Source organism: Gallus gallus, chromosome 13 (genome assembly GCF_016699485.2).
Source record: "Gallus gallus isolate bGalGal1 chromosome 13, bGalGal1.mat.broiler.GRCg7b, whole genome shotgun sequence".
Taxonomy (NCBI): domain Eukaryota; kingdom Metazoa; phylum Chordata; class Aves; order Galliformes; family Phasianidae; genus Gallus; species Gallus gallus.
Window position 1 is genome coordinate 14,812,074 of NC_052544.1, and position 21,995 is coordinate 14,834,068.

Below are 21,995 nucleotides of genomic sequence, written 5' to 3' on the forward strand. Positions count from 1 at the left end.
TGATCCTGTCACAGGGGAAGTGGTGCAACTGCAGCTCTGTGCAACTCCGCGGTTGTTCCATATCCTTCTGTTGGTGTGTGCTAAGGGCCTGGCTCGGTTCTTTCACAACCACACATCCCAACTGTTGGATTAATGCCTCTGTTGCCCAATGCAGGAATCCCACCAGCATTGGTTCACAGTCCTATTGCCCAACAGGCCAGGCCTGCAGCTCCCTGGAAAAGACAGAGAATGAACTGAGAAGCCTCAACCACCACAACATGAGCTTGAAAACTGTATTCTTCTTTTTTAAGGATACTCTACCAGAATCACATTATACATGTTATTGTAGCAAATGGCATTTTGACATGGTTTAGAAGGAACAGAGCAAGATACATTATAGTTAAGATCTCTCATAAAGAAAAATTTAAAAAACATACACAGCTACAAGCAGTGTGAAGTAAATTCTGTAACACAAATGAGATGGAAACAATGCAAAGGTGGGGTCTTGGGGCAGCACCTGGCATTGCACCACCTCCTGAAGGGAGGTTCTCGGCTCTGCTGTCCTCTAACAGTTGTCTGGGGATTGAAAATAAGTGACAGGCAGCAGCAATGGAAGTTTGTTGGCATGCACAAATATTGTTACACAGACAGGTGCAGAGCTCTAATGACTTCTGGAAGTTCCAAGTAATTTAACCAAGACGTGCAATCTAAGATCCAACAAATGTAGATGATAACCTGAGGTGTGCTGAAGTCCAAGAGGGAGTGAGGGACGTGGGTCATGGAAAAGCATGAGTTGCCTCGTGACACTCAGGTCATTTTTTGCTGGGAGGGCACAGTTCTCCATCTGAGCACTTCAATAGCTGAAGAAATGAAGGCGAGTAAGCCTGGAAAGATGCAAACAACATATTTATAGAAATACTTGTTTTGTGACTACAAGTGTGAAAAACAGCATTTCCTTTTGTCAGAACAGAGGAGAAAGCAGCAGGGATAAAATCACTGAAGTCGCTTGTAACAATGCCAGGGAAGACCAAGATATTCCAAGGGGCTAATATTGTCTGTAAAAAAGCTTGGAAACACAAGGCAGGGATTTGTCTCCAGCTGCCTGTTGCATGGAGTTTTTTTGGGGAAGCACAACATGCAGATGCTGTTTGTCAGCTAGAAGTGCTCAGTAACATCTGTTTCTCCTCTGAACAAAACATGCGGGCCTTCCAGAGGTCACTGTCTCTTGGAGTACTGGATAGCTTATGGGAAAGCTCCATGACTTCTTTAAATTTTGTGTTAACTCAAACATATTTGTAAAGAAAATCTAATGCCCTTCTATAAGAAATATGGAAAAGCTGAATGGAAGGGACAGTTAAAAGACATTAATCAGCTTGCCTAACAGTTCAATAGCTGAAGTCAAGCAGATGCTAAATGAACCATTAGTGTTAAAAAAATCTAATTAGTTTTCTATGTCAGTTATGCAATGCAACTGTGGCTTGCAACCATCCATTTCAGAATCTGAAGAGGTTTTAACAAGAATTTCACTGTCAAAAAAACAGGGTTCCAGAGAAAAGACTCCATGGATTGATGTCCAGACTAGGTGAAAATATCAGACGAACAGGAAAAACAGATTTCTATGCAAGAGCATCTGCACTTCTTAGCCTAAGTAAATATGTGTACTAAAACAAACATTACACTTTCATGTGTTCTCTGCTGTGCTGTTAGAAAGCCATAATGGGCACATACAGCTGGGGAGGAGGTACTGGAACCAGCAGAGAAAGACAACTGGTGATGCCCACAACAGACAACACATGGAGTTTTGCCCATCTTTTCCCACCAGCTGAATCCTCTGGATCCAATTCTTGATTCCTATCATTTTTGGCCTAAGCGTGTCCTTGCTTGGGGAAGGAGAAGAAAAAGCGTTAAGAAATGGTTCAACCAAAGCTTCCTGAAAAGTGGGATTGTTCATTTCCATCTGTTAATGTGAGCTAAGACACCCGTTACTTTACCTGTCTTTCCCAACCAGCTCTAAAAAACCGTTATAATGTACAGATATCTTTAGTGCCTAATATGGCAAGGCTGTCTGCTCGGCGCTGTAACACTTGGCTCAGGACTGATTGGCCAACACAACAGATCCACACTTTGGAAAACACATAAATACTACAGAGAGCTACTGTAGGACGTCTTTGACTCGCTCAAAGGCACGAGATGCCAGCCCTCAGCCTGATCGCCCTGCTCAGCCTGGTGTCCACTGGTGAGTTGGGACTGCTTTGGTGTGGTTTGTCTCGAGTGTACAGACAGACACTAATTAATTTCAGTAATTAATTTCAACATAAAGCTAAGCTCTTTAAATGTGTTTTTATGATGAACTATAGTAACGTGCGCTAGTATATAACTATTACAAAAAATAGAAAAGGGTGTGTTTTTACAGATAGAGCTATACTGAAGTGCTTTGGTTTCATGGAAAAAGTAGTTGGTATTATAGCAGAAACTAATATTAGAAATCTGTGTCTACAGCTTTACTTCCTTTTACTGTATGTACCTTTATCAAGGCACAAGGCTTCCAGGAAAGCAGTCAAATATGCATAACAGGTTGTTCAGTGTTCTTACAGCTGCAGTTTGGGGCATTATGAAGGCCCACAAACCATCATTTACCTGTAATTAAGGAGGAAACCTCTCCTGCGAGGCAGAAGTCACGACACGTGTCTTCCATCTTAAACATTGCATTTTGCAGCTTACCACTTTCAGTTGCACAACACTAACGCATTCCTATTTCTATTTTCCTGTTTTCCTCTTCTGTATGGGCAGCTTTTGCCAGGCAGTGGGAGGTGCACCCTCCGCAGCAGCAGGGCAGGCACTGGGCGCAGATATGCAGCGGGAATCCTTTCAATAGAATCCGGGGCTGTGACAGATACGGCTGCGGCAATTACGGAGCCAGCAGGTAACAGGGCAGGCAGCAGGGGCCTGGAGCAGGAATGCATCATGGCTTTCCTACACCAAATGTTCACAAAGCAAGAATGAGATATAACCAACTTTTAAAAACGAAAGGCTTGCTAATATTTTGCCTTCTTTCTCCAAGATTTAAGAGCAATACACAAAATCACCAGTCGTGCCTTTCATATATCATTCATTGATATTTCTGCTGTACTTTAAATGAAAGAGAGCTTCTCTATGTTTTCTCTTACTTTGAGACATTACTAAGCAATCTCACTGAAAAAAATATCAGTGTGATTTTGACTAACAGATGTATGGGTAAAGAGTAAAGAAGAGAGACCACTACATAAACTAGCAGGCTGAGTAGGAACCGCAATGGAAAGCTTTCCAAGGACTAGTGTAATTCATCCTTGGTTCTTATAGACAAGACACTTAACTAGCAATCATCAATAGAGCTTATAGGAAGCTCTACAAATTACTTTACACAAGCTAAAGATCTGCAGACACCACTGCCTCTGCATAGGCACCTTATAACAGAGAAGGTTATGCTGTCCTAACAAATGCTCCCAGGCCCTTCCAGCTCAGGATATTCTCTGATTCTATGATCTCTACTACAGAACTTAAGAATTGCTAAGTGAGAAAATGCCAAATATACATTTCTATTTGACATGGCACAGATGCATTCTGGGGTGGAACAGGGGTAGTGTGATGGTCTGGCGTCCCATGAATTTGGGAGAATTAAAAACATTCATTAAAGTTTGAAATTCTGCCCCCATTTAAAGTGGGTCATACTAATACAAACACGTTGCAATAAAAATACGACTGAAACTAGCTTCTCCCCACTAGCTTCTCCCAATTTCACTGCAGATGTAAAACCTTACGTTTTAAGAGAAACTTCGTATGTAGTGCTACGTGATCTATCTATTAGGCCTGACAGATTGCATAATTACTTAATTATGTCTTCAGACAGGGTAAAGGAGAAAAGCACAAGGGCGTGGATGTCATCTGCACTGATGGATCAATAGTGTACGCTCCCTTCAGCGGCCAGCTCTCCGGACCCATTCGATTCTTTCATAACGGAAATGCCATTGATGATGGAGTCCAAATCTCTGGGTCAGGTAAGTAATAACAGCACACAGGTCAGAAGGCAGGCGCTAGCAATCTTATTTACCTGAGTAAGATATTTCTGTGCCTCTTGAAGTCAAGCAGATTGCTGATTTAGTCTCTCTAGTTCTTATACTGAAGCACAACTACACTGCTGCTCAGAAATACCAAAAGCTCCAGCAGGATACAGCCTTTTTCTTAGAGAGAACAGAAGAAGGGAGCTGAAAAACACATAGCAGAAAAATGACCGCAAGTCAAACAAAGGAAACAGTAAAAACAAAGCATCCGAATACTCAGTTTTGATGAGTGGATATTTTCCTGCCTCTGTTTTCCAACTTCCTCTTTTCCTTTTTCCTATTTTCTATAGGGATGTGAATACTCGCAAGATTGTTGGTACCTTGACTCCATTTCAGCTTCACCACTGTAGCCCCCAGTAACAGCCCAGTGAGGAAGATTTCTTGCACTCTGCCTCAACAGATGCAGCTGGTGTTTCCTGACCTTCCTCTCCCATCTTTTCCAGGTTACTGTGTAAAACTGGTCTGCATTCATCCCATCAGATACCACGGCCAAATCCAGAAAGGGCAACAACTTGGAAGAATGCTGCCAATGCAAAAAGTGTTTCCTGGCATTGTGTCTCACATTCACGTCGAGAACTGCGACCAGTCTGATCCTACTCATCTCCTCAGACCTATACCTGGTAAAAAAAACATGCAACAAACATTTGAGTTTTATCATGAATGAAAATATGTTTAATTGCAAATAACAATAATATTAAACAATAGGAGTCTCCTCTGTCATAGGGTCTCCTAAAGAGCAACCTCCAAAAGAGAGAAGACATGCATTATAGCATAACAGGACCACAGAAAGGAAGGAACATGTATTAGCTTACTGAGCTTTATTTCTCACCCCTCACTGCCCTCCCATGGCACAGCAGCATCAAGTTCCAGCAACAGAGTCAGATGTCTCTTTTGATCCTTCTAACTACCAGCAATGTTTCCAATATTACATCTTAACTAGATCAAACTTTAAATTTGCACTTGAAAACAATCATCCTAAAGATTCTGGTGATGGTTTAGGACTTAAGGACTTTGATTCCATTAGTGTAGGCACAGAATAAGAAAAATCCAAATCCTCTCCTACCCCTCAGTTTACACTCTGGTTTATAACTGTGATAATCCTGTTTTGTGTTTTTTTTCCTCTTTGAAGCGTGTTCTTTATATCAGCTCACTGTAATTACAAAGCATTAAGATGTAGTTTGAGGCACTTGTTCCACTTATGTTTCCAAAGGGGTGACAAATTTTATGGAGAATCAAACATCAACTGAACATGCAAGATGTAATTCCAGCATGTTTCTTCCTAACTAAAATGAAAATGTAATAGTTGCAAATATGAAATACATTAAAAAAAACCAACACTACCTTCATTTCCTGTTTCTGTATTTCATAGATATTTCACCACCATTCCCACAACAAGATGCTCACTGGGCTGTAGTATGTGCTGGGAATCCTACAAATGAGATAAGAGGCTGTGATAAATATGGCTGTGGATACTTTGGAGCTCCAAGGTACTATACTTTGAACACATGGGGGTTTTATTATTGCTCTGTTGGAATAGACTTGAACTCTGTTTAAGCTCTGAAAGTTTAGGTTGAACATAAGGGAACACTTACTACAGAGGTAATGCAGCATAAGAACAGGCTGCCAATGTTGTTCATGAAACCGTCATACTTGGAGGTGTTGGGTTAGACAAAGTCATGCCTGACCTGGTGTTGGGAACAATACAAGCTGAAGGTAGGGCTAAACGCCCTCCACAGGTACCTTCCAACCAGTACTTCTCCAGCTCTAGAGTTCTATTGCAAAGCTAGGGAGAAATACATATCCACCCACACAATTCCCAAAGCTGTAAATCTAGCAGACTATATAACATTACCTTACCTACCAAAACAGAATTTCTACACATTGGTCAATCATGGCAGCACCATCTTAGTACTACTAACCTGTTTTTAGAACTTGCTAAGCGACCTCTCTCTGCATAACGTAAGGTCTGGAAGAGACTTCTCTCATTACATATTTGTTTCCAGGCGCAATGGTAAAGGAGAGAAGCACAAGGGCGTGGATGTCATCTGTGCTGATGGTGCAACAGTGTATGCTCCCTTTTCTGGTGAGCTGTCTGGACCAGTTAAATTCTTTCATAATGGAAACGCCATTGATGATGGAGTCCAAATCAGGGGATCAGGTATAAAGCTATTTTCATTTATTTCATTTAATAGTTCATTTTGACTCAAGTTCATGTAGGATACGTTCCCTCACAGGTAGTTGAGTATATCAGCAAAGCACACATTTCCAGCTGCTTATCTCCACATTCAGAAATTTCTGCTCGTTTCTTAGGATGAAAATATAAACAACTCAATCTTAAAGACAACGAGGGAAGATCTTGCCTTCATGAACTATTATTTAGTTTTCTCTCTACAAGGAAAAAAAATTGGTTGGGCTGCAAATTACATGAGAAAAAATTAAAAACGGGGAGCTTGAGTTCTGTACAATGTCTTCAAGCTCTTCTGCTAAAGCAAGAATTCTCACCTGTCCCTTCATTTTCCTTTCCCTAACAAGCCAGCAACTCCAACCGCTCTCTCTACTTTTTACAGTATTTTTGATAGCATTGCATTTCCAAAACTGCTATCTCAGTGGAAAGGACAAGAGTTGTTCAAATAGAATGCAAAAGAACAAATGTACATCATCTAATTTTTTTTCTTCCTCTTCTTAACCAGGCTTCTGTGTCAAACTGCTGTGCATCCATCCCATCAGATACAATGGTAGGATTTCTAAGGGACAAGTCCTTGGCAGAATGTTGCCGATGCAAAGAGTATTTCCCGGGATCATATCTCACATTCATGTTGAGAACTGCGATCGCTCAGATCCTACTAGCAATCTTGAAAGGGGGAAAGGGAGAAAGTGAAATGGAAGTGTAATAAGTTCTGAATAAATACATCTCAGCATTCAAATGCTGTTTTTGTTCTCACATGGATGGTCTATCTCAATGAAAGAAGGAAAATGTACTTTACAAATAGAATAAAGTGTACACAGCAGGCACAACAATAGATTACTGATGCAATATTTTGGGCCCTACTTAATACTGTAAGGTCCTAACATCAACATCTCTGCCAGGTACCAGTGAGGTACTGATTTTTAAGTATTGGTAGTTGTGAATAGCTACTGTTGCAGCTTACGCCAGTTTACAAACTTTACTGCATTTTGGAATACAAAGTTACTGAAAGGAAGATTATTTCAGTTTTTGAAGGCATCTAAACTGAGAAAAATTAGAGGGAAATTTACTAGAACATTCCAGAAGACAGAAAGATACTGTTTAGAATAGTCATCCCACAACCGATGCCTCTATAGATAAGCAAAAGGGATTCCAAAATAAAAAAGGAGATTTTGTTTGAATTTGCATTTGTAAGAGAATGGGGAAACTAGCAATGACTCATTATAAACTTTGCCAATGAGTCTGTCAATGAACCTGGAGATTAGCTTACCCCCTCGTGTGGCAGAAAAGGTGCATTGCTGCAAGCTTCTTGCTGAAACGGACTTCAAGGACCAACCATACAAATCATCTTCGTCTTTTAGGTGTAGATTCTGCACTTAACATGGAGGGTTTTAGTTACTTTAGCATCAAGCTGCATCCTTGCATTACACAGTGAAGAGAGGGATGTTTAGAAAGTAGAAACAACACACGTATCATGCCACCAACACAATACTGAAATGTAATATTAAAACTAAAATTCAGCATTAACCATGTCCAGTGCTACCAAGTAAACTGGTATTTCACATGAAGACTAATGAATCAATGTGGTTGATATTATCAGTCAGTCTCCCTTATTCACATCATTCTGAACAAATATACCAAAAGAAGTCACCACATTAAAATTTACATCGCTAATAAACACAGGCCCATTTTCAAGCTTGGAACTGGAGCAAGCCAACATTAGCAGCTTCACAGAAAAGCTGCTCCAGTAACAGAGAAAGGCTCAATATTCAAGTAAGCACTTTAAAGTTCCCCCCTCGTGTTTCATTTCTGTATATAACCACTAGTGACTTGTACTTCACTAATTCCATTAGGTTGGCTACAGGGGCATAAAGGACTCTAGAACTTCTCAACCCTCTAAAAGATTTGTCATCTTATCTAAAACTCTACTTAAGGCACAAATGCGAAAGGATGATTACTAATTCCCTTTAACTCAAACAGTTCCACTACCTTTCTAGGCTTGTCATGTTAGATACATGACAAAACTCAATCTAAAGGGAAGATGAGCAGCGCAACAGACAGATAAGAGTCTAGGATCAGTGCAGGTATTAGATCAGTTTATTATGTTTACAGTTAAAAGCAAATCACACATCTTAAACCAAGAACTGCTTGGAAATACCTCAGTCTTCTTTTCAATCCCCTGACTTATGGAAGCAAATGCCTGAGTAGTAAGTGCTAGTAACCAGAGCCAGATGCTTCTTTTCATAATTGTACAACAAGCAATACTACATTACTGATTTAGATAAGCTTTATATATTATTGGAATTCCTTTAGCTTGTAACTGTGAACAAGTCTGATCAAAGCAACAGAGGTTTAAGCCTCTAATTTTTTTAACTGTAGAAAAGTATAACCATGGAAGAAACTATTTGACATTATCAGATGTGACAAATACCACCAGTAAATTAAATGCAGACTTATTACAAATAGAAATATAGAAATGCAGCATGAAAAAAAATTACAGAAAAATCTGTATACTACACATTTCAATTCAACTGTGCAAAATGTTATCACAAAAATACATACTATACTTCACATCAACTCACTATTCCTTTCCACCGTAAAGAAAAAAAATCTTCATCAAAAAAAGCAATTAATAACAAATATTAAACAGTCTTATAATCCCTCCCAAACCAAAAGTCTCAGCATCTCCTCCAGCAATACATAGTCCAGAAATCAGGGCTTACAGCACAGCTCTATAGAAGAAAGGCAAGACAAGACTACTGCAAGTCATTTCAGCCTTTATCTGGCAGTTTTTTGAAATGCTCTAAACTCTTGACTTCAGAAAGTGATTAAAGACAATTGCATTCCATCTGATCCTTCTTTTCCACTAGCCACATTCGTGAGATTCTTATCTCTTATAACAAGAGCATAGAACAACATTCAGACGTCAACCTTTGTAATCAAAGATACGAACTCTCAAACTCAGAAGTGCTTTGTCGTTCTTCCAAGCAATCAATTTACATTTAAATTTGTTAACTTTAATGCAATCTCTTTTCCATCCACTTAATGTATAAGATAGAAAAACAACATACTGTACAATGCTGTCTCTATAGTTTAAGCTAATCTGATAAAGTGACTTAAAGTGCAACTTAAAATCTGAAAGCCTTTTTTGTTGTTGCAAAAACTCATTTCCAACAACATTTTAATATACTGTCAGGAGTTTAAGCTAGATTATATTTGAATAACCTGGGCTGGTGTTAAATATTTTTATGTACAAACTTTTACATGTGTAACAAGAATGTTTTGAGAAACAGTTGCATAAAACTTCATGACAAATAAAACAGTCTTAATGAACTCCAAGTTATATCGAGCTTCCCATATAGTTAGCTTTACTCAAAGAGAAAAATTTCTTTTGTATTATTCTGAGTAAAGCAGAAAGACTTAAAGACAGACATGGGAAAAAAAAATCTTCAATTTGAATGAAACATTTAAACTGGAGCTGAGAGAAGCTCAAGTTGACTGAAGTATGAAGCACCTGTAAACCAGACTTATTTTCAGTGTTAAGTACACTTAATCTATTTTCTATTTCAGTATATCATTAACATTCTTGAATATCTTACTGTTATGCTACCAGAGGTTCTCAAGGTAAAAAAAAAAAATCAAATATGAAAATAATTTTTCACATTTTGTTTTAAAAATCTTTATTTGCATAGAAAGTAACGCCCTGATTCTACCTGTTTACCCACAAATGAAGTGTTTACCATGTTGGCATCATATCAGGAAACCACATTCTTCCAAGGTGTTTGGAGACTTCCAAATGAAGTCGATCTAAGCTATAATCATTATCTGGAATCAGTACCTCCTCCATTATAGAAAGCTGTGTGAGCCTGCCTCCACACATCTTCACAAATTCAATAAAACCCCTGCAAGTTACTTCACATTCCCCAAGTCCCATTGCTGTTAAGTTCTTACAGCGCTGAGCAATTTGAATAAGTTCATCATCCAAAGGTTGAAGTCCATTAGCGCACACAACCAACTCAATTAACCTTGGGCAATTCAGACCAATACGACCTAGCATTGCTTTGCTTACTGCACGACCAAAGTAAAGGTGAGTAACAGGGGTTTCCTCTCTGAAGAAGGCATCAAATTCTTCTTCGTATAGGAAAAAATACATCACAATGTTGACTTTGGGGGAGTGTTTAACAAAAGCATCCCAGCTTTGCTTTTTAATAGTGTGAAATTCAACCTGTCCAGGATTTTCACTCACAACGTCTATGCGAAGGTGTTCAAGGTCCACATGTTTTTCACTTGAAAGAGCCAGCAACAGTTCATCACTTAGTATGTAGTAGTTCAAAGCCAGCTCCTTAAGTCCATGACACTGGTCAGCAACGCAAAGAACTCCTGAGAAACAAACAAGTTACTCCGTAAAATGAAAAGTGAACTTAAGCACAGTAATGTGCTGCAAAGCTCAAGCAAGTACTATGTCTATTGGATTAAATGCTCGTGCCTACAGCAGAAAAAAAAAATCGAAGTATGATAGAAATTCAGAATATCCTTTCATGGGGTTTTGGCCACAAATAGTTACCAGCAGGATCAGGTAAGAACCAGCCAAACTTGCCACTGTTCCCCTCCCCAGAGCTCATTCCTTCAGCACTTATCTGAGAGCTCCATTTAAATGAACGTCAGCAGCCAAGTTTAACAGCTAAGCTATAACAAAAACTTCCCCTGAGCTAAGACAAATAACACATTGCTTTTGATCTGCTGGAACAGAGTTCACAGATTAAATTGCTTTTTGTGGATGCCAGATACTGAATACAGGAGAAAGAGTAAATCAACATTCCCTTTACCTTGCTACACGGTTTTGGGAGAAAGGTAATTGAGAAGGGACTCAAAGGTCCTTTGAGCTTTCCATCAAGCCTGTATTTTCTAGAGCCTTTCATTGGAATCAGCCATTTGCTAAACAATACTTAAATGAGCAAGTTCATGCTACTAGATCTGGACACAGGAGGACACTAAAGAAACTGAAAGACTCTCGCTCTTTTGCTACTAGTTTTAAAAATTCACTAACTCCTTCTGTTTTTATTAGTACAACTTTGAAACGTTAACATTTTTTTGCTCAGTAAGTTAAACTCACAGCATTTTGCAGAACAGTTATAACTGCTTTCATGTCCCTCAACCCATCAGTTAGTAATAAATCTGTCACGGATTTTGCACATATATTCCCACAAAATATCAGTTCAATTTACAAGGTTGCACATTTATATAAACTGCCTATATACAGTACGTGAATAATTGTTTCAAAAGTAGGTCTTAACTACTATTTTATGTTGCTTTTCTACTATATTTTTCATGCATATTCACTACTCACCAGCAGGTGATACGTGAGGACAGCTGCTCATTTTAAGCAGTTTTAGAGTATCACTGTTATTAGCAACAAGAACCTTCAAAGAAGGATCATCAAGAGGTGTGTCATCTATCTTGATTGATGATAATGACTTTGAGTTTACAAAAACTACCGTCAGTGCTGAAGCGAAGTGAGCCTGTTTGGATGAATCGAAAGAGGGAAAAAAAGTCTTATGAAACACAGGTGGAACTTCACCAGAACTTTAGGTGTTTCAACCATAAAAACGTCAAAAATAATTACTACTTATCCCCTTTATTGCGTAAAGAATACACACTCATCATTGTTTAAATTACTTTTTCCTGAAATATGGTTTCTAAGTTATGTTTTATTAAAAAAAAATAGAGTACCTTAGAGACATTCATGAAGCTTGGTTTTGCTGTAGAAATCAAACCCAGTGTCTTGATAGAACAGTTAACCAACTGGGAGAGGATGTTACAGGCTGCTTCTGCTGACTCAGTACTACTATCAACCTATAAAAGCAATTAAAAAATCATGAAGTCATTCTTTACTGTATTTCAGACAATAGCATCACTGACAGCCAAGACTGCAAGATCCATGACCACTCAAGCTGCACTGCGCCAGGCTTCATTTACCACAAAGACAAGGAAGGAACACAAATTAGAAATTTCAAGACAAGAAAGAGTTCAGGAAGGTCAGTAGTAAAAAATATTCCCAGGTATGATTGATAGTTCTTTCCAATAGGAAAACACAGCACAGATCTAGGCTTTCTTCTCAAACAAGCTCATGTCTATCCAAATAACTATAACTAGTGCCAGTATGATCAACAGTGGTACGTGTGTACTTTAAGTACAATTACCAGACTTTTAGAGCAGAAAAAAAGTTGAGAAGGTCTAGACATCCTCAGCAAACTAAACCATTTTGCCCGCATAGGGAAAGCTTTGCATCTTGAATAACGAACTGACTCCCCATTCATCTGTAACATCAATGACCAACTTTGGACAAATCATCATTTCATCTCATGCTCCTCCTTTTTAATAGCCGAGATGACAGACAGCATCAATACTTGAAGAAGTGAGATAAACTTTTAAGTGCCTGGAAAAGGGTGCAAGCTGCAGAAAGATATTAGATTGCCAGTTCCTTATCATCTGTTACCTGATGTGCAAAAGTAATAAGTATTTAATAACTTATCATCCACGGATCTCCAAATGTCAAGCTCCTAACACTGCTGGCAAAAAGCAGCTTTGGATTTGTATCCAAGCTTTAGCATCAGTTCTTTCTTCTCCTTTTCCTTCACAGATATGATCACCTCCTCTTAACAAGTGACTATAAACTGTTAACAAAGCAAATGCAATTTCAACTATGATCTTCTCAGATAAATTATTAGTAAACCCACACCAAGTAATCAAATAATACCAAGTTCATGCAGTCCTGAGACTACTAATATAATCTTCCTTTAAATCAAGGTTACTGTTACTTCATTACTTCCTTACTTATCAAGCACCAGAATATACATGGATAACATCTCTCCATTCACATGAATTTTAAAATTTCAAGTTGTTCTTCACAGTACAGACAGTTTTGCAAAATTACACACATAAGACTTCAGTTCACTACCTCCAATTCATCAATGTGTAAGAAATGTTTATCCACACAACAATCTGCTGAGTTCTCAGACTGCCACCAACGCTGGCACAGAGAAACTCCACAGTATATTCTGAAAAACATAACTCAGTCTTCAGTGCAGTATCACATAACATTAGCTCTTTCCTTACTTTGTAGGGACTGGAGTATAGAAATCAGAAAGAAACAGTGAGTATGTGTGAAAAACAAGTTGTTCCAGAAGCTGTCTTTTTAAGTATAACACTTTACAGGAATAACACTTGAGACAACCAACACATATGATTTGATTCTCCATATGCAGAGAAGCTACATATAGCATGCAGAGCAATGTGACAAAACAAGCCTCCATTTACCCAAGACTCTACCTTGAAGCTGACATACTGCAGATGATCAGCGTGCCTCTTGATAATCTGCTGAATTAGATCAGGATGAGTAGACTTTAAGTAAGAAGTAGCTGGCTGGCTGAGTTCAAATTCAAATCTCCTCCAGAGATCTGGGATGTGAAAAACTTCATTCCACCTTCGACAGACGGAGGATGCCCTGGCTCGATCTACCAAAGGTAGAAACTGGAAAATGCGCAGAATAACATGGTGTGGAAGGCTTCCCCAGTCTATTGAGGCATGAGGGTCAGACTCACTAAAGGCCGACCCATATAAGCAAGTTTTCTGTTTTTTGTTTTCCTGTGATGTTTGAGGAACCGCATTGTCAACCATAACTTTCTGCCTAGCTCTCTTCATCATGAAAGTTTCAGGCACTGGACCAATCCAATGTATTCAAACTGTACAAGTTTCTTGAAAGTCCTCACGTACAGTAGATCTCTAGAAAAAATAAAGAAATTAGGGAAGAAAGGCAATAAAGACAGGGAAAACAATAAGAAATGAATAAATCATGTTACTAACCTGCTATTTTTGCTATTAAACACTCAGGTCCACGTGTTAATGTCTAGCACATAGACATGAGCAAGGACCTTGCTTCTCAACACCATTTGTTTGTACAAATCATACAACTTGATTTTGGTAGAAACAAGTTAAGAAACAAGTTTCCTAATTTACGATGTACAGTTTAATGTGTTACTACTTCAGAGTATATCAATCATTTCATAGAAAAGAAGTATTTAAGAGCAATTTACTTTAGTAGGAGCAAATTACGTACCTTTAAGCTAATCTCAGACTACAAGAATTCTGTTACCTACAGAAGCCAATTCTCAAGAACTTCCTATAAGCAACAACAAACTTTATAACATGTATGCCTCCAGAAGAATCCAATTCAATAGTTTTGCTCACCTGCTTCACAGACTTTTTAAAAGACAAAAAACAAAACAGTTGCCAAACACAGAAAAGGTCTGCACAACTAACAGCAAAAACATACTCCAGAGGCCACTCAGCAAAACAAAAGCAAGAAGTGAGAATCCCATGCTGTTTTTTTTGGCACAGAAGACAGCAATCTCACAACACAGCAAAGTGCACTACTCTGCCAAATAACCTTTGTCATCTGAACCAGAGATTAGAGAAGAGCAGGAAGAGTTTTGATCTCATATTATGACACATGGCAGCCTACCTAAATCCATTCAAGACTGAATTCTATTCTGCAGTTAATCCTCAGTAATTGTTTTACTGTTCCAAGAGCTGCTCCATTTTACAGCGGGCTGAGGACCCCTCCCAAAGGTTCTGCTAATTACATGTTCAGGCTGATCTCCTCTATTTGCAACCAGTCTGAAGGGAAATTTTGCATTACTTTACCATGCATTCCTCACAAATCACCAGAACACGTCTATTTTTAATTGAACTGTCTTTCTATGACAATCCTCACAGCAAGCTTTTTCGGGGATTCAACTCTACTTAATGTCATTTCTCCCCTCTTTAAGCATTAAATAAAGAAACTTTAAGAAATGAAATGGGTTCTAATTCTTATTCCGGCTTATTCAGTTTTTCCAATGCATTTCCAAATATGCCCAGCGGAAAAAAAAGAATAAGGATCTGGTAAATTTCAAATATTCACAGACAAATTTAGTCTGATGTTCACATTTTGTTTTATTCTATCCCTTGTCTTGAGTTCTTTGGTTTATCATGATTCTCAGGCAGCTGTAAAGTCTACTGACCTGCTCCATGTGGCTTACATACATTTTTGCTTCTAAAGGCCACACATCACAGCATGAGTGAGGCCTTTGGAGATCACCGCTCCACACACACAGAAAATATCTATCTTGTAACACTACACTATCGCTTGACCTCTGCCCAATGCAAGTCTCTTCTCTGCTCTCTCTGACAGGATATTAAAAAAATCACATATACCTGCATTATCTTGTGCTTAAGTGTTTGCTCACGGCTCTTAAAAGAGGGCAACTCAATCACAGTTCTGATTTCAGTATATTAAGTACCCAAAATACTGGAGTAAGTTAGATACGCTGTAGGTATTTGACATTTAGGGTGGAAGTTTTCCTTAGTATCTCATTATGATGGAAAAAAAACCAAAGCCAAGGAACACCCGCCAGAAGCCAGACCATCTTGTCAAAAATTCTGCTATTTTCCACTGCTGACACATCCTGATCTGTAGGCTATTGAGGTGACTGACATACAAGTGTAACAATCCACTCTCGTGAAAAGAAAGCACATGCCTCCTCTGAGAAGTGGAGGAGGAGAGTCTACACAACTTGAGCTGTTTACATGACCAGCTCCTCTAATGCCTGACCTAACAAACTGTCTGAACCACCAAGGAATTTATTCCAGCAGTCTTCAGAAATTTTCACCTTAGTCTCTTCAAGGCTACATTTATGATAGAAACAAGTAACACCCACAGAGAAATAAGCTATTAACACTGCATTATATTTTATAACTGGATCTGATCTTCCCTGAATAGACACGTGCCTTACATAACAATTGGGAAAAGGCTGCAACACAGAGAAAATAACAAGTGGTATGCATATATTTCAACATACCCTGCATCAAAACAAAGCAGTATTTCTACATTGGTATTACTTATGTAATGAAGATGAAAGCTCAGCATGAATAAACACTTTGCTACTATCAAATTATCATCTACATGATAATTCAAATTGTCATCTACGTGACAACATTTTATGACTTTTGAGTTCTTTTAGTCACACAATGAACAGGCATTCCAAAGTATTACAAGTGGATGTAGTAATCAACAGTTACATAATACATACTCTCTCTTTCAGTTACTGGTAGCTGAGCTAAGTTTAGTTTGAGTCAATTACCTTCTAACTTTTCCTCTCCTCTCTCCTTTGAAGGTACTGAAAAAAAAGCAGCTACTTTCTAAAACTGAGATCGAGACAAAAAAACTAAACAAATGCTTTTGTCTGAGAAGCATTTCTATTCTTCTGCTATTCTCATGCCTATCTAAAACATCTCAGTAAAATGTTAAGTCCTGAAAAAAAAAGAAATAAGAGTTCACTTTCTGTATTTAAACATTTTTGACCATCACAAGGTACAGTTTTAGCTCCCACAAAGAGGTTCTGACGTAGGGAAACCCACAGAGAAGCCACCACTCCCCCAACCCAAAGGCCAGGCTACAGATGAGATTCAGTATATCCAAAGACCAAAACAATGTGACAAGGTACAAATGGTACACATAATATACATACTCTCAGTGACAGAAAGCAGCCACAATTTGTCCTTGTTGCTACATCCCTTTAAAACTGATAATTCTGAAGTTCTATTGTTAGTAATGCAATACTTTTTAATACAGCAAAATTAAATTATCCTACTCTGGAAGATGCAAAGTCAGCAAAAAGTTCCACCAGTTATGTACAACAAAGTTTTCACTAAACATGAAGCCCTAACATTCACTGTGAAGGTGTAAATGCCTATTTTGTTCTGAGTACCTGAATGAGGAAAAGTATGTGAGATTATGTCTGTTTCTATTTCAGAACTTAACTGAAATAAATAATAGTTCCACGTGACATAATCAGGGTAGTAGTCAATGAGACGTTTACATGCACACATACCTCCAAAGAATGTGGAAGTTCCTGTCAAGTTACCAGCACCTTTTTGGTATCTGAACATCCATCCCACTGTTGAGTCATCCTGTATGTGTGCAAGGATTCCTTAACCAGAAGGCAGGGATGGGTCCCAAAAGATGAACTGACCTGCGAAGCCATTGACCAAAAAAACAAAACTGTTCTGCAAAGTTTGGGAGACCCACAGGAAGGACTAAGGTCAGTTTTGGAACCAAGACTGAGAGGAATAATACACTGTGCTGTAAGGCAGATATGGCAGCAGAACAACAAAAATGGAAAGGAAATTACTTCTACCAAACGTCATCTAACAACTATCATTTAACCAGTGGAAAGATGCATGTGTTAGCATAAATCTAGATTTAGCATCACCTACAGTTTTAGCCACATAAGTGTTTTTATGCAGCAAGAAAACACTTCTGAATTCTTGATTTGTATATTTTTGTAGGAAGTTATGCGCCTAGATAATAAATGTTATGGTTTTTTTTTTCAGCTGTGTATAATAATTAAAAAGATATAACTCTCTAGTATTGTAAAATTTAAGGACTTTTGGCTTAAAATGCTATTCAGTTGTACCACAAAAGTGTGCTTACTGCATCATTACAAACACAACAGTTAAACTACTCTGGCTAATTAAACTATGATATAATATGAAAAAAATACACTGATGATGTATGAATATGCTCCCATCTACAAATATGAAAAAGATACTCTGAATAATAGTATGAAAGAGTATCTTGGCCTGCTGTAAGAAGGTATCCCAAAATCTTCAAAATTAGTTATCCATTGGACAGTATTTGAAGAAATTTCAATGGAAAGTTATAGGAACAGCTACACCCACCTGTTTAAACTATGATAGGTTTGAAATGAAAACACAGATTTAAAAACTGAACAACATTACAACTATAGGATGCTTTTAAAGTTGTGTCTTCAGCCAAAAATAAGATTTCTTGTAGATTTTTAATGCTAAACTTTCTAATTATTATTTAAAAAAAAAACAGAGACATCAAGCTTTAGATTCTCCTGAGTCACAAGTCATAACGGCATCTTTTAAAAACTACACAGTTAATATCAGCCTTACAGTTTAAAACAGACACAGTACATGTTCTAGATACGAACACGACAAGAGAAGCAGCCCCTATCTTTTAAGCAAAAACCAAACTCAAACGCTAAACATCTTGCAAATAATGTTTTCAGCTCACACACATAGGAAAATTCAAGGCCAGTATAATCATGTTTGTAATTAGAGTTGATCTACATTTACAGAAGTGTGTGCAGATGGCACACCTGGAGAATTTTGTAATTTATGGTGGCCTTGTATTGCACATAGAATCTACAGGTACTGCATGTACTCTGCTAAGCACGTGTCTTCTAACAGCTAGCCACGTGCCTCCCAACTCTGCATGGCACATACAAATCACATTCATTTGCAGAAGTGCTTTCAGTGTCTAACACAAAAGGTAGATTCATAATGACATGTGTGAACAGAACACAAATGACAACTGAGAGAACAAAACACTGAACGCAATTTAAACATTTTATGCACAAGTTTAGTTGAGTGTAAGCTTATAAACCACATGGAGTACTTTGAAGTAGCTTTCTTACCTGAAGAATGCTTCCAAGTGACAATAGGCAAGAAATGAATGAACTGATGTAGCTGCAGCCATGGGGCATTCAGAACCATCTGTCTGCCTTCCTCTCCTGTCCAGATAAAATGCCAAAAATGAAAATCTTTATTAATTAAAACAAACAACTAACAATACATCCCATACAAAAGTAATAGGAAAATACATGGATACTGGTTTAAACATTTTCTTGCTTATAAGAGAGGTCTCCTCTGAGGAATCATCTTAACCCAAGGAAACTTGTCTCATATTGCAAATACTGTTACTGACAGAACTGTGAAGTCAGGTTAAGCATAAAATTGATGTGAAACAAGTGTTGCAACTGCATTTACATTGTACATTGTCAATAGTACAGTGTAAACAGTATGCTTTCAATATTTGCATTATGGTTACTATTAATAGTGAAGTCTGTTAAACAACACTGCCTATAACTGTTACAATAATCAAAGAGCTGTGGAAAATAGAGAATTAAAAAAAAGAGAGAAAAAAAATGCTTTTTCTGTCTTTTTCTGTTTCTTGGTAAGGCTGACTATCGGCCCAGGGACCTATGCGACTGATGACCTAAATGCAAGCACTCCCTTCTACCACATGGCACAGCTTCCTACCATCAACCGTGCCAGCAGCATGAAGTCACCACCAGTCCAACCCTTGGCACACAGTCACGCAGCAAGGAGCAGTCCATGAGCTGCAGTCCATCAATAACAAATCACTCAGCCTGCAGCCTCCTCCTCCCTGTCTAAAAGTTCCCAGGAAGCAGTGACAGACTGCCCAACCTAGGAGGTCTATCATCAACTACCATATCAGGGTGTTTATTTTAACAGCCCCTTATTTCCCTTCATGCTGCTTGCTTTTAATACTTGAAGGACAGAGAAGTTTGTGTTCCAGTGCCTTCCACCAGAAACAGCCACTCAAAGCTTTATACCCAAGCATGTAACTTTTAACAGCTGAATACTTCCTACTAACTACAGACTGTAACTAACTGCTCATGAAGCGAGCTCCCCTTTAACAGAGCTGCTCTAGAGCTACCCAAATTATTATCAAAGATAAACAGCAGCAGCAGTTGAAATACTTGATAAACTGATGAGGTTCAGCAAGTCTAATCACACCCTCATTTGTGTAGAGCAAAATATCAAATACAAGTGCACTAGTTTACACAGCTGTTTTCCACTGTAAACTCTTTTGACTTCAATGTACTACTGTTGCAGTCTGTAGCACAGTGGCATGTTACCCTACCAAAACAAACCCAAATCAATATTATCAGCAGGGTTCTAGAAAAGTTCAAATTCAAGAGCTGTTTCTTCAGCTTAGCCTGGTAACAGAAGCATAAACTTCTGCTAAAATTAAGACTTGCAAAAGTCTCCCACGACAGGGGGTCCCAAGCAGGGAATTCCAAGAAGTGGCCAGCAGTGGCTCAGTTAAACTAGCAGCTGTTCACTGTTTCCCTGCTAAAATATCAGCTGCAAAAAAAAAAAAAAAAAAACATAAAGAAAGAAAAAAGAACCCATATCACACATTCAGGCCACAAAGAAATAACTGCTTTCTCAATTCAGATCCCACCTGCAGTTTTTAACACCAAGTCTCAATCAGAATTGAGAAAATAAAATACCAGAAAATAGGTTTTTAATAGATGCTAAAAAAAAAATTGGATGCCAGTTTACGGATCTACCCTTACCAGCTGAAATTCCTGCCACGTTAGTCAAAAAGTCTCCGGGAAATCACGTTTTGACAGTAACGTGATGGTTCTCAGAACATTAGAACCTGCCTGGGAAACAGGAGCAGGTACTGCATGCAGGCAGTGCCAGAGAGCTGCTGAGATCGATGACGCAGCGAAGGGCTGAACTGCTGAGTACTGCCAGAGTACAAAAAGGAGATCAGAAACGCATTTTAAGCCTAAGACTCAGAAGATCCACCCACCGAGTGCAGAGAGGTCCGAGATTAAGCTGTTCCTTCATTTAGGACACAGCGGTCTTTTTATGGGTGGGTGTGGGGAGCATTTCTGCTTCTGAGCAGGATTTTTTTTTAATCAATCCTCATCTTTCTCCACCTCAGCTGTCTCTTCAGGCATTTATCACTTTAAAATACACTTATGGCAAAGCCTTGGAGACGTAAAAACAACAGCATTCAGCTGTATCCGTGCGTTTGCATGAGTCCTAACTGGAGAAATACAACTACATTGCCACTTGAGTGTTATCTAGGTGGCAAAGTCTAGCTATGCAAGCTCTACTGCTGCACCACTTTAAAAATAAAGCAGCTCTCCTCTGAACACCCTTCTTCCCAACCGTGAAGAAACCCCAAGACTTCCCTTGTTTTACTCAGTGACACATCCAGAGCCCCACAGCTCTTTAAAGAGTTTTCTCCCGCAGGCTTGCAGCTCCAGTCAGGCTGAGCCGACAGCTCCGGGCGGGCAGAGGCCTGAACCCCGCGCCCAGCCGTGAGGGCCAACTGCCGCCTGGCGCCGAGGGTCCTCAGCAGGCCCGGCCGGAGACCGCTCCTCACGCCCACTTCCTTCCCCTCCCAGTCGGGGTCCCCGCGGCCCCCTTCCCCGCCCCGCAGCTCACCGCCTCCTCACGCGGCTCCTCGCACGGGCAGGGTCGCAGAGCAGCCCCGAAGCTCGCAGCCAGCCCAGCGCCCTGCCCACGCCGCCGGCCGAGGAGCGGAGGGAGGGGAGGGGCCGACGCGGGCCCGGCCCTGGCACAGAGCGCAGCCCCAGTGCGCAGGCGCGGCCCCAGCCCCGCCAAAACAGCGGCACGTGACATAGCGGCGCCATTTCGCGCCCCGCGAGCCTCGCCTTGGTGCTAAAATGGGGGGGGCGGGTGGCGGTGGGAGCGCGTTCCCTGAGTGTCACCTGTTCCATGCTCTCCCCTTAACCACTCGAAAGCAATAGCAGTGTTTTTTTTTTTTTTTTTCTCTTAGCTGGGCGGATACTGAGATCCCTCCAGAAGGAGACACGTGGCTCCCAGAACTGATGGGAGGGACAGCCACCTCACCTGTGGCCTTAGATTAATGCTGGCAGAAGTGCCCCTCTAACTCCAGACCTGAAGTGTAATACGCAGCAGATTTTATTTGTGCAGATATGCAGCATCACACTGATCAGCATTTCTTTGTGGTCCTTACAGCATCTGAGTTATCTGATGTTTATACACCCAGAACAAATCTCCTGGCTCTTGCA

At 39.5% G+C, this 21,995-nt stretch overlaps 2 protein-coding genes across 6 annotated transcripts; one reads left to right on the forward strand and one right to left on the reverse strand.

Annotated features, from left to right (window-relative positions):
- The first annotated feature begins 2,143 nt into the window (after window positions 1-2,143).
- LECT2 (leukocyte cell derived chemotaxin 2) lies at window positions 2,144-7,017 on the forward strand. Its single transcript, NM_205478.3, has 7 exons — window positions 2,144-2,215; window positions 2,770-2,902; window positions 3,862-4,013; window positions 4,520-4,696; window positions 5,446-5,563; window positions 6,080-6,234; window positions 6,767-7,017. The coding sequence occupies exons 1-7, from the start codon at window positions 2,170-2,172 to the stop codon at window positions 6,952-6,954; spliced, it is 969 nt and encodes a 322-aa protein (NP_990809.2). The 5' UTR covers window positions 2,144-2,169; the 3' UTR covers window positions 6,955-7,017.
- A 1,319-nt stretch (window positions 7,018-8,336) lies between these two features.
- FBXL21 (F-box and leucine rich repeat protein 21) lies at window positions 8,337-21,516 on the reverse strand. Of its 5 annotated transcripts, NM_001270994.2 has the most exons (8): window positions 21,385-21,474; window positions 20,499-20,675; window positions 18,807-18,902; window positions 17,193-17,333; window positions 13,591-14,043; window positions 11,992-12,114; window positions 11,609-11,780; window positions 8,337-10,641 (listed from the first exon to the last, which is right to left on the reverse strand). In NM_001270994.2, the coding sequence occupies exons 5-8, from the start codon at window positions 13,963-13,965 to the stop codon at window positions 9,998-10,000; spliced, it is 1,314 nt and encodes a 437-aa protein (NP_001257923.1). In that variant the 5' UTR covers window positions 13,966-14,043; window positions 17,193-17,333; window positions 18,807-18,902; window positions 20,499-20,675; window positions 21,385-21,474; the 3' UTR covers window positions 8,337-9,997. The 5 variants fall into 5 exon arrangements, with proteins under 5 accessions (NP_001257923.1, XP_015149456.1, XP_015149457.1 ...); XM_015293970.4 differs by lacking the exon at window positions 20,499-20,675 and having other exon boundaries at window positions 13,591-14,041; NM_001270995.1 differs by lacking the exon at window positions 20,499-20,675 and having other exon boundaries at window positions 8,342-10,641; window positions 21,385-21,516.
- Between the last annotated feature and the right edge of the window lie 479 nt (window positions 21,517-21,995).